This window comes from Fundulus heteroclitus, chromosome 4 (assembly GCF_011125445.2).
Source record: "Fundulus heteroclitus isolate FHET01 chromosome 4, MU-UCD_Fhet_4.1, whole genome shotgun sequence".
NCBI lineage: Eukaryota > Metazoa > Chordata > Actinopteri > Cyprinodontiformes > Fundulidae > Fundulus > Fundulus heteroclitus.
In genome coordinates this window covers 39,047,082-39,062,737 of record NC_046364.1, presented here as the reverse complement: position 1 = coordinate 39,062,737, position 15,656 = coordinate 39,047,082, and the positions used below count along the sequence as shown (strand labels likewise).

General features: G+C 42.7%; 1 protein-coding gene across 1 annotated transcript; it reads right to left on the bottom strand.

Moving 5' to 3' along the window:
• Window positions 1-486: 486 nt before the first annotated feature.
• On the bottom strand, window positions 487-14,491 carry LOC105920698 (XK-related protein 5). The gene is made up of 13 exons (XM_021312785.2): window positions 14,220-14,491; window positions 10,115-10,204; window positions 9,919-10,024; window positions 9,586-9,752; window positions 7,521-7,654; window positions 7,357-7,435; window positions 7,067-7,236; window positions 4,999-5,110; window positions 4,697-4,864; window positions 3,413-3,603; window positions 3,140-3,235; window positions 2,766-2,943; window positions 487-2,047 (listed from the first exon to the last, which is right to left on the bottom strand). The coding sequence occupies exons 1-13, from the start codon at window positions 14,326-14,328 to the stop codon at window positions 1,455-1,457; spliced, it is 2,193 nt and encodes a 730-aa protein (XP_021168460.2). The 5' UTR covers window positions 14,329-14,491; the 3' UTR covers window positions 487-1,454.
• Window positions 14,492-15,656: the final 1,165 nt, after the last annotated feature.

The following is a 15,656-nucleotide window of genomic DNA, read 5'->3' as shown; positions in this document are numbered from 1 at the left end:
TCATAGTTTTTTTTTATATGCGATTTTGCTCATGAACTGCATCGCTAATCTAGTGTGTACCAAGTTTTGGGCTAATAGCTCTTTAGGAACCCCCTTATTAGTGTTACAATATTTAACTTTGGTATTTTTCGTAGGTTCATCTTTAGAAAAGGGCAAAAACATGTTGTTTTCACTTCTGATAAGAATCTCCATTATGTGTGAACTGGTTCTTCTGCTGAAACAAAAAGCCTTTTGTCCCTGGATGAGTCAGAGGTCAGAGTAAAGACAATTAACAACAAACAAAAACAGTCTGAAGAGTCTATTTTAACAGTATGAGAAAGTACAGCTAATGCAAAAAAAATGAGAGAAGACTTGAGACTTTTGCGCTACACTAGTACTGTATATTGCTAACGATCAATTAATGAACTAACACACACTGGCGTACTGTAGCCCATAAATGTGCCACAATTAGGCAAGTGGGTAAAAATAACCACGAGAAGTATTTTGAAGTGTATGTGGTAAACATGCACGGTTTGGTTACCTGTTTTAGTCAGCCTGAGAGTGGAAATAAAATGCGGACAGATCCTTTTTTTTAAAGTACAACCTCTGTGTTTTCACACGTGACAGCCATGTCTGTAAACAGCAACCATCCAGTCTACGGCTTTATTTCGGGACACCTGGGTTTGAATCTCGGGGAAGGGGATCTGCCGTAAATATTCTCCCAAGTCTGTTGTAATGACTTGCTGTGGCGACCCCTGAATAAGAATATGAAAAAAACCCTCTGAACATAGAAATGTTATTGTAAGGTCTACACAACTGTGGAGAAAATATTTTCCAGTCATTAACACCCTGCTCCAGGAGGTCAAAAGGTCCAAGAATATGGATGAAAAGTTGCATGGAAGGAAAAAATGTGTTAGAAGAAAGCCCCAACCAATTCCATATACTGTACAGAATGTCGTTTTCAGAAGGCTGATACTTTTATATTAAAAAATCCTTATTTTTAATATCAAATACTTAATTTAGTCTCATCTAATATTCAAATTTTATGTTTTGGTTTTCTTTTACTCTAAGCCGCCATATCTTCAAGATCAACAGAACTACATTTTTGTCCCCTTGTGTGTGTAATTAAATTGTATGATATATGAGCTTCACTTTTTGACTTTGAAATAAAAGAACTTTTTGATGATATTCTGATTCATTCCATCCCATTCCATCCCATTTACTGTACATATAAAATAAGTTTTAAACAAGATTCCTCAGACTTTTCAATTCATGTCTATTTGTTGGAAAACCAGTTTACTGTCCAGATGTTTCAAGAGCAATCATTTCTATTTTGTGCAAAATTATCTGTCTGCACAAAAGGGTGAATAGAATAAATAATTAGTAAATGGACCTCATGGGAACTTAAAAAATACTTTCTAACTCTTCAACAAGTTAGTTCATACAAGAATGCCTTTCTATACTTCTACTTTACTTTACACTAAATTCTCTCTATAGTCCACAAACTGAACCATCTGCTTGCGAGCATGGGAGATGACTGGAGTGAGTGGAGTACCAGGCGTCGATGCTGCAGGAGTGGAAGCTGCAGGCGTGGTGGACCCGGGGGTCCCACCGGGAGTAGTGCCTGGTGTTGTGCCAGGAGTAGCTGGAATTACCACAACCGGAGCAGGGCCAGGGCTTTCAGCTCCACCTGGAGCTTCCAGTCGCAGGGTGGATGTGACAAAGCGGGCTTCTCTGATCCGGTAGGGCCTTCTGTAGACGGAGATGGGCGAGAGCTCTGAGCCCCAGCCCAGATAGCTCCCACTGGACGGCGAAGGCGCATCAGCACTGAAATATAACGTCGTGTTGGATTCTGCAGAGGTCCCCGCTTTGTTCTCCGGGGAAGCCAACAGGAGAGGAGAGCGACGCTCGGGCGACCAGCCAGGTGTCTTGATGTCCAGCGAACCCACAGAGGACGACGCCTCCGTCAGAGATGCGGCGTTGCTGTCGATGTGACGGAGGCTTCCAGGGTGTTGAGGAGATGAAAGCGACGGTGAGCCGTAAGCCGCGCTCTGGAACTCCTCGTCACCTTTAGGGTTAGGGTTAAAGTAATCAGTGTCTGTGTTAGATCCTCAGTTTTAGCCCGTATATTTAGATTAAATTGGAAAAATTAAGAAAATTATTTAGTAATGAAATACAAGCATTCATACCCCTTCAATTTTATCACATTTTGTCCCAATATGAGAACAAACTTCAATGCTATTGTGATTTTATCAACACAAAGTGTAAGTTTTTCACCCCACATAGTGTTTTGCATCTACATGAACTTAAGAGAGCTTTGAGATGTTTAAAGGTTTGGACTTAGTTTTATACCATAACGTCTTCTTAGCTTTATCCCTGACCTGCCTTATTTATGCTAAGATTGAATTTAAAACAGATGAGCTCTGTTGAGGTAACTGGTTTTATTTTGAGGCAAACTGTTTTGTTTAGGGACATCAGTGTAAGGGGGGCTGAATAAAAATGCATGCCACACTTTTCAGATTTATGAAAACATACGGAAGAGAGGGGATATTAACACTCTTGGACGACGCTGTAGATCAGCAGAGAGATGGACTCTTTGAACAAATAAGCCATTTTAAAAATAATTTAAATTATAGTACTTGATCACGAGCAGATATCCTATGGAGACAAAGTGAGAGATGAACCAACCTATCTTGAAGCTCTATCAAGAACACTGTGTTTACAGCTTGTTTCTACTCCCCCTACGTGGGCCAAACACTGGTTCTTTTTTTTTTTAGGCATCCTACCTTTATCATCTGACGGCGCAGATTCCTCCTCCGCGGTTTCCTCAGGAATAACCTCCTGGAATGGGACGATCTCTGGAAACCTTCTCACATCCTGGATGGTTGTGGGAGGAGCTTTTCTCACCGGTCGGGCAACAACACTGCTGTGAGCCGGTTTAGGTGGCTGGGAGACCTGACTCACCTTGGGGACAAAAAAAAAAAACGACATCTGAAGCTGGTTACTGGAGTCAACACTGATACACGATGCAGTTGTGAAGCCGAATGAATTTCATCTTACATGATTAAAACACCTAAACCACTGTAGTAATTTATTCACACCTACTGGGGTAGTTAAACCACAGTTTTACATTATTAGGGTTTTTAACAGAAGATCTTGCCTGTGGAGTCTGGGTGACCTGTGGTGGAGGTGCTGGTGGGGTAGGTTGAGGAGCTGGGTGCGAGATTTGAAGAGCTCGTGGTTGATGAGGTGGAACCTGACAAATAAGAATAAGAAACCCCCTCTTACAATATTTAAAAAATAAATGAGACCGGTATAGAAGAGAGGACATGTATCCCACAAAACACAAATAGCAATAAAGTTCACACCTTTAGAAGTCAAAAGACAGCTAGAATCAAATCTAAGACAAAAACAGTTCAGGAGAGCAACAAACCCGAGGCACATGATGCACATCAGGTGAGTGAACCTCTTCTGAGAGACCCATGAGTCCGGCCAGTCCGCCTTCTCCGTACGCTGACCAGATCCGTGGAACGTCCCCCGTCTTAAGAGCTAAACGAATCAGCAGCCAGTGGTGATGCTTCCAGCCTTCCCATTGGATGGGGAGGTCCATGAGGGTCCCACCTCCTAAAAAGAAGGTCCACAGTTAATCAGTTGATCAAACTTTATTTGTATAGCACCACTGACACAACTAAGTGCAACACAAAGTGCTTTGCAGGATTAAAAATAATCCAAAATATGTGACAAAAAGAGGTTAAAACGCGCCGAAGATTTTAAGGTTTAAATTTGTCTGTGCAGACCACACATTAGCAGGATAGCTGTTGACGAAATAATTCACAACTAATAACCTTTACCAACAATAAGTTGTAACTTTATGTATGGAAATGTACAAATTCACAAAGTAATAAATGGAAAAATAACACCGTTCTTCTCTAAAACTGGTGAGAGTAACATTAGTAGACATAAGTGAAAACAAATATACAGAAGGTAATAGATTACTAAAAATAAAGGATTGAAACACAAGTTCAAAAAGGTCTATAAGTAAAAGGATACAAAATTAAAAAATATAGCATATTTGGAAATTATATTACAATTTAAAAGTTGTCAAAGATAACACATTTTTATTAACACCTTAGAAAGAGTCTAAATTATAAAGATGTTTTCACTTTTAAATACTTCTAATAATCATCATCAGCTTCATTTATCATTGCTACTTTGCTGTACATTGTACAGAAAGTTGTCCTCAGCATTTAATCGATCCCTTAGGGAGCTGTGGGCCGCCAATGTGCAGGACCTGGGCTGCATTCTGGGGCTAAGAGTCCTGCTCAGGGCCCAGAGTGCCAGTCTGTGGGATTCAAACCAGGAACCTCGCTGCCTTCTCAGAACACAAGCACCCTGCTCTAACCACTAAACCACCACTCCCACTCAGAAACTACCCCAACAAATAGCACTCTCAGTATCCAGAAACCAAGTCAGTGCCTGTGTTACAGAAAATGAGGCCTCGCCGTGTGTTTTAGTTGGGAGGGACTTCTGAAATGTTTGAAACCCAGCAGAAAATCTGAGGGTGCAGAACACCTGGCTTTCTAACATGCACACAGGTATTAAAATAAACCCTGAAGTTAACTGGTAGCTGGTGTTGAGACTGTGAAACTTGAGCATTTGTTTAATCAACAAAGATAGTGAGATAAAAGATAAACATGCAGACGTGTCGATCACCGACCAGACAACGTTGTATTGTGATGGAAATTGGTCTCAACTTTCTCCTCCAGTGAGAGTGTAGATCCACGCTGCATGAAGGCTCCCCCAATCCCCCTGTGACGAATGCTCTGGAAGATCTCAAAAGACTTGGGATGGAGGAAACGGTAGTACAGTACCAACGCTATCACTCCTGTAGAGGGAAAGCACTTATCAGGAAATTAGACAATTAAAACATTCAGGAAAAATATGACATGGGCAAATAGAATCTTTTCAAATGTCCATACATGTTTGTTTTTTTATAGAACAAGTGGCTGCATGCCTTACCAATGAGGAAGCTGCAAAACACGGCAGCTGGGATCCCCACAGTGTCCCAGGACACCATAGCAAACAACCAGGAGGAGGCCAGAAGAAGAAGAGCATCTTCTAGGAATATGACCTGTGGATTTTAATGGGGGTTAAAATGTGTTATGCCTTGCTGCAGGAGAGCTTAAGGGAAAACATCAGCATAAATATCAATTAAAACCATTAGAATAAAATGGCAAACTAATCACAGACAACCACAATTAAAATGTATCTGCATAATGGGTTGAGTAATTAAAAAAAATATTTTTCCATGTGTTGATCCGGTAGGCATTCCCTTAAGTAGGTCATAAGGGGAGGGAAGAATGATTTTGCCTTTTGTGTGAATGTCTGTGTTCGATCAGGTACTTTGGCACCAGTATTTCTACCAGCCGCCTTTACTATTAGACTCATCCCGTCTTTGTCTCCCACTGATAGCTTGTCAGCTTCTGCAGTCAAGGAGGATGTGATCCTATTGGCTTCATCAGGGCGTGATCTACAGCTCTCACTGGAGCGGTTTGCAGCCGAGTGTGAAGCGGCCGGGATGAAGATCAGTGCCTCCAAATCCCAGACCATGGTCTTGAGCCGGAAAAGGGTAGAGTGCCTCCTGCAGGTTGGGGAGGATGTGCTGCCCCTAGTGGAGGAGTTTAAGTATCTTGGGGTCTTGTTCACGAATGAGGGGAAGATGGAGCGGGAGATCGACAGGCGGATTGGTGCAGCATCTGCTGTGAAGCGGGCGCTGTACCGGTCCGTTGTGGTGAAGAGAGAGCTGAGCCAAAAGGCGAAGCTCTCGATTTACCGGTCGATCTACGTTCCTACCCTCATCTATGGCCACGAGCTTTGGGTCGTGACCGAAAGAACGAGATCCCGGATACAAGCGGCTGAAATGAGTTTTCTCCGTAGTGTGTCTGGGCTCTCCCTTAGAGATAGGGTGAGGAGCTCAGTCATCCGGGGAGGACTCAGAGTAGAGCCGCTGCTCCTCCACGTCGAGAGGAGCCAGTTGAGGTGGCTCGGGCATCTGGTCAGGATGCCTCCTAGACGCCTCCCTGGAGAGGTGTTCCAGGCACGTCCCACCGGGAGGAGGCCCAGGGGAAGATCCAGGACACGCTGGAGGGACTATGTCTCCCTGCTGGCCTGGGAACGCCTTGGGATTCCTCCTGAGGAGCTGGCCCAAGTGGCTGGGGAGAGGGACGTCTGGGCCTCCCTACTGAAGCTGCTACCCCCGCGACCCGACCCCGGATAAGCGGAAGAAGACGATGGATGGATGGATGGATGGATGGATGGATGGATGGATGGATGGATGGATGGATGGATGGATGGATGGATGGATGGATGATAGCTTGTCGAACCAAGTGATAAAAGCAGATATAAGGAGAGATTCTATCACAGAACTGTGGAAATGAACCTTTTGCACACTCCAGATTTTCACTTCCTGGTTCTCTCATTATACCGAACACGCTCCTCTGGCTCCCTTTTAATGAAACCTAAAGGTGGCGGACTGGACGTCTTTCTGAAATCTATACAAAGATCCTTGGTTTTGGAGAAAATTTGTTTTAAGTAGGAAGTGTCACACAGCACAAGAAAATCCTGCACCACCTGATCTGGTGTGGAGGATGATGTTTTATAACCTAACGCTGCCGTAAGCGTCTCCATGAATTCCTCCCTGACATGTCTGCTCTGTTCCCTGGCCTTCAAGATGCTGTTTGTTCACAGATTTTCTCTAACTTCTGAGAGGTCAACACAGGTCAACTCTTTTTTGCTAATTAGGTGGCATCTGATTGGTTGTACTGGGTGTTGTTTAAGAATATCAAAGTAAAGGGGGCTATACACAACACTTCACATTTTGTTTGCAAAAACAAAAAAAGAAAAGCCTGCATCACCTTACTTCCACTTTAAAATCATGTCATACTTTTTGTTTGCCTGTCACATAACATACCAATAACTTGAATTAAGTTTGTGGTTGTGATGTTATGATGGACAGCTGAAGGTGCGTGAGTACTTTTAGTAGTTCCCTCCAAATGAGACTGATGCGCTGACATCCACACAGACGTACCAGGTAAAATGCAGCCATGCGGTATCTGGAAGGACCGTACTTCACGTTGAGGAAGAGAAAGACGTGAATAGCTCCCAGAATGAGGTTGAAAAGTCTCCATCGACCAGTCGAACGTATGATGTCGGTCTGCTGAGACACCATCCAGAAAGTTGCACCCAGCCAGTGCACACCTGTGACACAGAAACACACTTTCAAAGTCAATTCCAACCCTTTATAGATATGGCAAAAAAAAGGTTAATTTTGGGCAACAGATTACTGGTAAGCAGATTTGAGATAAGTTTTTGGTTTACCAATGACTCCCAGGACCCACTGCTTGAAGATACGTGTGAAGAGCATGAGCACAGCGAACCTGGATCCCAACATACCGACCTGCATGCACACAAAATGTATTTTCAAACTGCTGCTGTGAGTTTCAAAGGGTGCGTTGCACATATATACGCCGCATTATGCCTACCCTCCATAGGAGTCGACAGAGAATGGCAGCCGGAGTCATCTGCAAGTGTCCCGGCCTGATGAGCGAGCAAGATCTGGCGTAGAGAACCAGCGCCCAGGCCAGAGACAGCAAACACACAGCAAAGCACACCGAGGCTGGAGGGGGGAAAACAGGAGGAAGGATGCACATGGGGAGGTGAAAAGCGTTCGTAAAATGCCATTAATAAGCTCTAAAATGCAAAGAATTGCAACAAACCGCTACTATTGCTACTATTTATGTTACAAGCTAATGCAGAGCATTTGCATAAATGCATCTGTTAACCCAACAGATGTTATGTTGTGATCACAATGTTTTTTTAAAGGCTTGTGTCCCTCTTGTTCTGTTCAAGCATATTAGCGCCTGCCTGCATATTGATGACATCAGTCATGGATTCAGCTACAAAGTTAAAAACTCTAATAGAAACAAAGGGATGATATATTTTCAGGCTAAAAATGTCAAAATCTGAGCCTTATAATTCTGAACAGGCTTAAAAGAGGGTTTATAATTAAAATACTTATTTTATCTGATTTAAAGATTTAAAGTGTCACAAAATAAACACTATAAATCAGAAAATGATTTGTATTGTAAGTGTCATTTTAGTTATCACGGGATCATTTTGAAGTCTTTGTTATCATGAAAACATAAACAGCTTTAGTCTCGACTGAAGTATCCCACACATGGTCCATTTGCTAATGTTAGAGCACTTTGAAAAGCTATTCTCACCCCTTGAACTTGTTCCCATTTTAACACTGCAGCTGTTCACCTCTGTGTAGTAGTGAAATTGGATTTTACGTAATAGACCAACAGAAAATAGTCCATAATCTTGTTTAAGAAAAATTACACGGGGGGTTCTCAGGTAGGAAAAAAACTATTACAGAACAAACTCTATGAACCTTTGCTTTATGGAAGAGTGGCGAAAAGAAAGCCATGGTCCACATACAAAGCCATACGAGTGGTTAAAGACTAACAGGCGGAACAGAGCTTCCTCAAGGTGTGGTGGTGGCAGCATCATGCTGGGGGGATGCTTTCCTTCAACAGAGAGAGTGAAAATACTCCCAGTTGATGGGAAGATGGATGGAGCTGCAAAAGACTTTTAGAACTGGCGCAGAGATGCACCTTCCAGTGGGACAACGAGCATTTAAACATGCTGCCAGAACCACAAAGGAAGGGTTTAGATTTAAATTTGATAATTTCTTGGAATGGTCAAAGTCTAAGTGCAGACCTGAATGCAACAATGAATGTTTGGCAGGATTTGAAATCTGCTGTTCACAGACACAATCTGTCCAATCAGACTGAGCTCCAGTTACTCCTCAGAAAATGAAAACCTTCAGTGCATAAGTTTGTCATCGTAACTACAGCAAATACAACCCCACCCAACAGTTGTCAATTATTTCATAAAGGAAAGATTTTGAAAAGATTGCATCCTTTTTCTTTCACTTCAGTTATGCACTAGTTTATGTTTTTTTTTTCCATAAATATTCCGATAAAATCCAAGATTGTTGTAATTATGGTCCAATTAAGAAAATGTTTTTGCCTGTACTGTCTGCTTGGTTTTTGTTGCAGTACACAAAGCCCCTTTGATGCATGATTCACATTCAAATCTTTATTGATGTCCCAATAGCTGATTAATATGCAAACAGTAGAGAAATATCCATCCATCCATCCATCCATTTTCTAACAAGTCTATCCCTTGTGGGGTTGCTGGTGCCTATCTCCATCTGTCAATGGGCGAGAGGCGGGGTACGCCTTGGACAGGTCATCAGTCTATCACAAGTAAAGAAATACATGTATTGAATCTTAACCAAAAACAATCTCCTAACTTAGATTTTGCTGCAGCTAATTATGTGCAGATACAGAAGTTAATATTTTATAGGTTTGTTATTTGTTTTTCTACAATTTAAACTACTAATTTTGTGTCTCTTAAATTTTGTGAAGGATAATTGGCATGTGAAAACGTGAACTGCTCTGCTATTCAAACCTCATATCCACCACATTCACAGCACACCAATCTCACACGCCACTGTTCACTTTCAGCCTTTAGGCTCACCAGGAGACCTGACGCCTATATCAGTACAGATGAGCACGTAGGTCTGGAGCAGCGTCTCAGGGAGGGTGACCACCAAGGCCTCAAACAGGCGTAATGCAGATACATCAGCCTGCTGCATGATTTCTCCGTACACATCTTCATCTGGCAGACGCATACACTCCCACAGCCTGTGAGGGACAAACGTGGCGACGAATGAACAGGCAGAGACAGAAAGCTAACGATCATGGTTGTCCTGTAAGATTTGCAACCATAATCCTACTCTTAACTTCCACCAGTACAAATCACCTAGAGGGTTACATGAAGTAAAGGTACAAATTTGTAAACTCTGCTTACCTTTTGAAGATGCCCAGGTGTAATATGTGCGTCCATCTGAGAGATTTCCGGGGGATTTTTCCATCTGAGCGATACCACAGATAGCTGAGCCACTGTGGACCCCAACCTGCCAATTTACAGAGGGACAGAAATCTAGAATGAAGGAAGTTTTCACTCTTCAGGTTTTGTAAGGTTGTATTTGGCATAAAGTTGTCACCTGGGAGCAGGAAGAGGGCTGTGAAGCCAGAGAGATGAGCATAGCAGTAGTTGTGGCCCACCCAAAGGTAATACACGAAGCAGTAGATCACTGGGAAAACACAGGAAACATGCACTTATTAAAATCACCTTCAATAAACAAACAGAAATGTTTAAAGGTTATTACAAAGCCTGACTGACTGACAATGGAAAGCTGATTTATGAAAGCACCCAGAAATTAAAGCAGTGTTCTTTTTACTTAATGTCACTGAACTGTGTTTGATCTAAAATAGCCTTTCATATATCTTTAAGAGTTGATCAAATATGTGTCTTCCTTTGTTACAGTGAATTTTAGGGGATATAATGGGACACGATGGTGTGGCTTTTGGTATTAGCGCTGAAAGAAACTGATAAAAAACTCCTTGAGTGGCACTTTTATTCGCTCACATAAGCAATTTGGCCATGGAGAAAAAGTCGTTGCAGGTCATGCTGTAACTGGCTTAACCCTTTCATGCATAGAGATCACTACAGCTGTATATATACACATATATACCTGCAATTTTGGGCACTGTTGCATGTGATCCACTCTAGTGGGAGCTATTGCATCATCCCATAGAAAAAAAAATCTCATTGGCTGGTCATTGCATTGGGAAAAAGTAGTCAGTTAAACCAAGATGGAGACCAAACACCTTGGCTATTTCGGTTTCTACCTTCTGTAAAAAGATACAAGTGCAGGTAAACAATATATATAATTACATCTAAGCTGACATATTATGTAAAGATTTTTTTAAGTTTTGTTTTTATATTTAGAGGAAATACAGATTAATCATCTGTCCACTCAATTGTATATCATGCATCACTAGCTGTTTCAACTTCAATGCAATGTCAATTACTACCAATGTTGTTCCTGAAAATAATTCATTTCCTAAAACATTTTGGCTGTAGATCAAGTTATTTATGTCTTTATAATGTAATTTGAGTTTTTCTATGTGTCTTTATAATTTGTAGAGCTCTAAAAGACAGGCATACAGGGTAATAGATCAGTTTCCAGACTCAAGTGAGGAAGATGGTGCTTCTGGTAGCAGTGATGAGGACAGACAGGTGCAAGCACAGAAGTAGGATCAAGCAGTGATAGTGAAGGTGAGGAGTCTGGAAATTTTGCTGAGGGAGTTGAGGCTGAGGAAGAAGATGAAGCTGATGAAGGAGATGAGGAATCACCACTTCCCAGAGTTCAGGGGTACAAAAGGAAAAGAAAAGAATGTCAGAAATGTCTGGAAAGCTATGGATAACCAGTTTAAGGGAGACTTCCTTCCTTTCTTAGGAAAGACTAAGATGAATGTTGAGGGAGCAGATCCAATAGATGTCTTCATGCATCTTTTTACCCCAGACATGATCGATGACATTGTATACAATGCAAACCTGAATGCTGTCCAGAAAGGAAAAGACAAGCTGGCACTGACCTCAGCGGACCTTTCTTGGAATTAATATGGTTATGTCATATGTTGGTGCTGCACAGTGACGCAGCGGGTAGCACTGCTGCCTTGCAGCAAGAAGGTCATGGGTTCAAGTCCTGCCCTGGGTCTTTCTGCATGGAGTTTGCATGTTCTTCCTATGCATGCAAGTACTACCTTGAGAAAAGTAAAATGTTTCTCTGTTCTTGAGGACTGTGTATGGAACCTGGGGCACCTAAGAGAGATCACAATTTATCCACCAAACTCAGGCACCAAACCCCTCAGACTTCATATTGGCCTCTTCATTGGGGCTTTCTTAAACGGCTTTAAGGTCAGCATTAAGATCTGTTTGCTGTTAAAGCCCTGCTGATGAATTTAACGACACACATTATAATCAGACAGAGTTATCCAGTTTTCACTTGATAGGTCCATGTCAAGGAAAAAATTACACTTTATCCAATTCGTCTATTGCATCATAATTAACAACCCCTATGGGAGTACACAAAGCCCACTGGTCCACAACACAGCCACCCTTCTCTCCCTGCCTGTGTCTTATCTGAATACTGTGAATAATGGACATAAATGATCAAAGAAAAAAATAGAATAATCCTTTACTTTCCTACACTGGAGAAATTCAAGTGTTTTAAAGTGGTTTAAATCAAAGACTTCAGGGCTTTATTACAGTAAAGAGGTTTTAGCCAAACTATTTTGTCATCTAAAGTTAAATTAGATACTTTGGCTCATTTATGACTTGGGTTTTTGCTTGCAGCATATAATAACACTTACAGGTGTTTTATTATACTGTTTAAAATGTAATGGAATCAGAGCATAGACCATTTATTTTAGATATCGTTTATGAAGCTCTGCGTGCAAAGCACCATTTGTTGGCACAATAAAAAAAACTCAAACAGGATATTAGACAGGTTTGGACCATTTCATAGTATATGCATGTAACATTCTGAAGTATTACTGGGGCACAACTATAACCAGGGTTATGTGCCCCAGTAAAGTAGTTCTTGTGACGCTTATATGATCAAACACAGAGCCAGCCCAAAGCAGAAGTAAACTAAACTCCATTTAGGAACAGGTAAAAAGGCAACAAGGGAAAACCAAAAGTGCTTGATTTCAAAATGTCACATTTGTTGCTTAGGCTTTAATCCAATCTGAAGATTTATGAATCGCATGTTTCAACAAATTGGGAGTCCTTTGAAATGGAACTTTATTTAAGATTTAGAAGAAGTCACAAAAAATAATCATAAAGCCGAAAATTGTCTTAGCTTGGTTGTTATGTTGTCATTATCCAGTGTTCTTTTTTTGTTTGTTTGTTTGTTTGTTTGTTTGTTTGTTTGTTTGTTTGTTTTTGAGCTCCTTGTGTCAGTGCTGGAGTCACACATACAAACCTGTAAGCATAACCAACAAAACCAAAGCCCTCCGATTTGCAACTCTGCTGAGTCTGTATTAATCGCTATTCTGTGGATTAAATGACTGATCAGACCAAATAAGTAAGTCAGATACATAAAGCTCACTCAAAATGTATTTACAGCTATTTATTTAGTAATTAATGTGAATCAATTAGCTTTAGTGTGAAGGAAAACATTCTATGACATGGCCAATTGTTGGCTTACTAGGAAATTATGAAACTATAAGTGTGCTCCACATGCAAGAGAGGAGGCCCCACAATTAGGGTCTCCCATAAAATGTTGGGCTAACTTTGATATAGGGGATTTGTGTACAATAGAAGTTGGCTTCTATACAGTTTATTATTATCATTAGCCTTTATTTCCCCACAAAAATCCCACTGACATCAATAATCTCTTTTACAAGAGTCCTGGCCAAGGCTGGCAGCAGCATGTTTATAAATGGCACACGATTTAAGTCACAGTCCTTCATACTCTGCAGCGTTTGGGACAGAACAGATCCTGCATTTCAGGCCTATAACCTCGGCTATTTCACTTGCAGTTTATGAATGTCCACATTTGAATGACCTCTATTCAACATCTCATCACTGACATCAGCTGCTACAGCCTCCCTGCATCCCTGTCCCGCAGTTCTGCCTCACCGCATTCCTCCATACATGTAATCTGAACCTCTGAGCCAAACAGGCGGGCTGTCCGGGCAGACTAGGCCCCATCCCGGGGTATACGCCCATCCCCTCATCCATTCAGGGCTAGCCCAAAAAAAGAGCGCTGAAATATGACAACATGGCTCCTCAGTTAAAATAATAAAAAATAAAAAAAAACATCACACAGACTCCCTTAAAGATGAGAGTTTGAAGCAGGACACATTGACATGAGTCAGCGGTCTTGCGGCATGCAGGTATTCATAACACGCACGGTTTAAAAATAGGGGAAAAGGCGCACACTCTGCAGATGTCCCGCTGCGGCTCTATCATTCACGACAATGACAACAGAGGCGAGCTTTTAACGTGAGGATGAGCTTAAAACTTTGAGCTGATGATAAACCAAGCCGCCGTGCTGCGCTGCGTCCAGCTCTCGCGCGCGCCGCAACCTGCACCTCGAGGAGGCGCGCGACCAAGCGCGTGCACACGAAGCAAACACAGAACCAGAACTGGGACTGATACCCAGCGGCACCGACAGAGCCTGGACACAGAACAGCACGCGGGCTCCGGTGAGTGGGTGAAGGTGGAGCTGGCCGTGAGCGTGTCCCGCGGCTCACCCGCCGTCCTCTCCGCAACGACCAGAAATGCGGTAAAGGCGAAGACGCAAACTTGGCAGCACGGCATGCAGCCCCCTCCGTTGCTCGGAGTGGCCGAGTAATCCCTCATGGTGGTGTGAGAAGCCCAGCAGTCCACAGTCAGGTTCACCGGTGGCTGTCTGCAGGCCAGGTGTCGCTCTGGTTCCGCTCGGTCCAGCTGCAATCCGCTCGCTCTCGGAGCTCTGAGCCCCCCCGTCCCAACGTCACCGCCCGACCGTCCCGTTAAAGAGATACGGTGCTGATGCAGACGCGCCAGTGTAAGCGTCAGGGGCGGCCCAAGCTTGAACGGGGCCTTAAGATGAATTATATTTTTGGGGCCCCCTTAAAACGGCGTCTTCAACACAGAAACTGGTGGTGCAAACCGGGAGATGCAAGGCGAGGCAAATTTATTTATATACCACAATTCAGTACAGAGACAATGAAAAGTGCTTTACATGATTAAAATATAGGAAAATAAAACAGAATAAATTGTAGAAACAACAACAAAAAAAAAAAAAAACAGGAGAGGGGGGGCCACATATGACTGGCTTGGCTTGAAAGCAATCAGGAATGATTGGTTACGGTTTGCTGAGATGAATTTGGGAACACACCAAGCTTTGTCACAGAGAAAAGACAAAAGAATCCTTTTATAGTTCCACAGAGGGTAAATGTATCTCTGCGTTTATCCCATCCCTTATGGTGCGTCCACATCGAATGCAATTTCTGCAAAATTTCCACCTGAACTGCGCGGTGTTGGTCGCTGTGCTCCTCGCTTGCATAAACAGTGACAGTGGCCATCATCAAGCAGGAGGAGCTTCTATATGCTTGTCTGTTCAACTCGACAGGCGAGTCACGGTGCAACATTTAATGAGGAACGCCAAACAATGGCGCCAGCATCCCTGCAGGTCCACTAGATCCTCCAGAGATGCTCCTAGGGAAGTCCAGGAGCTATACGGCACGATCAACGTCGCTATCCGCGGTGTTTAAAACTGTTGTCCCACTTTGGGGACGGCTCACTTCTACAACCGAGGTAAGGACAGTGGGAGATCAGAGCAAGAGAGCCGGCAGAAAGAACACCCAATCCTGCCGCAGACGAGGCGACTGGCAGGTCCAGTTCCAGAGCTACACCAGGAGGACAAATGATGAATGATTTCACAATCCTTTAAAGGGCTAAATTAAAACGGCTTTTTCAAAGCCACCTACAAACCTCTAAAGAGCATTCCTTACTTGATCCCATGTCAACATTCATTTTCTATCTTCTATTTCATTAAAAAAAAAAGTTTTGTCTCTGCTGCACTCCTTCACCACGTGTCCCAACAACAACCAGTGCCTGATTGGTTGCCGCGACGCAAATTGACAGAAAAGTTCAGGTTTTTGAACTCTTACTAAAGTCACCGTTGGGTTCTGCTTCGCTCTCAC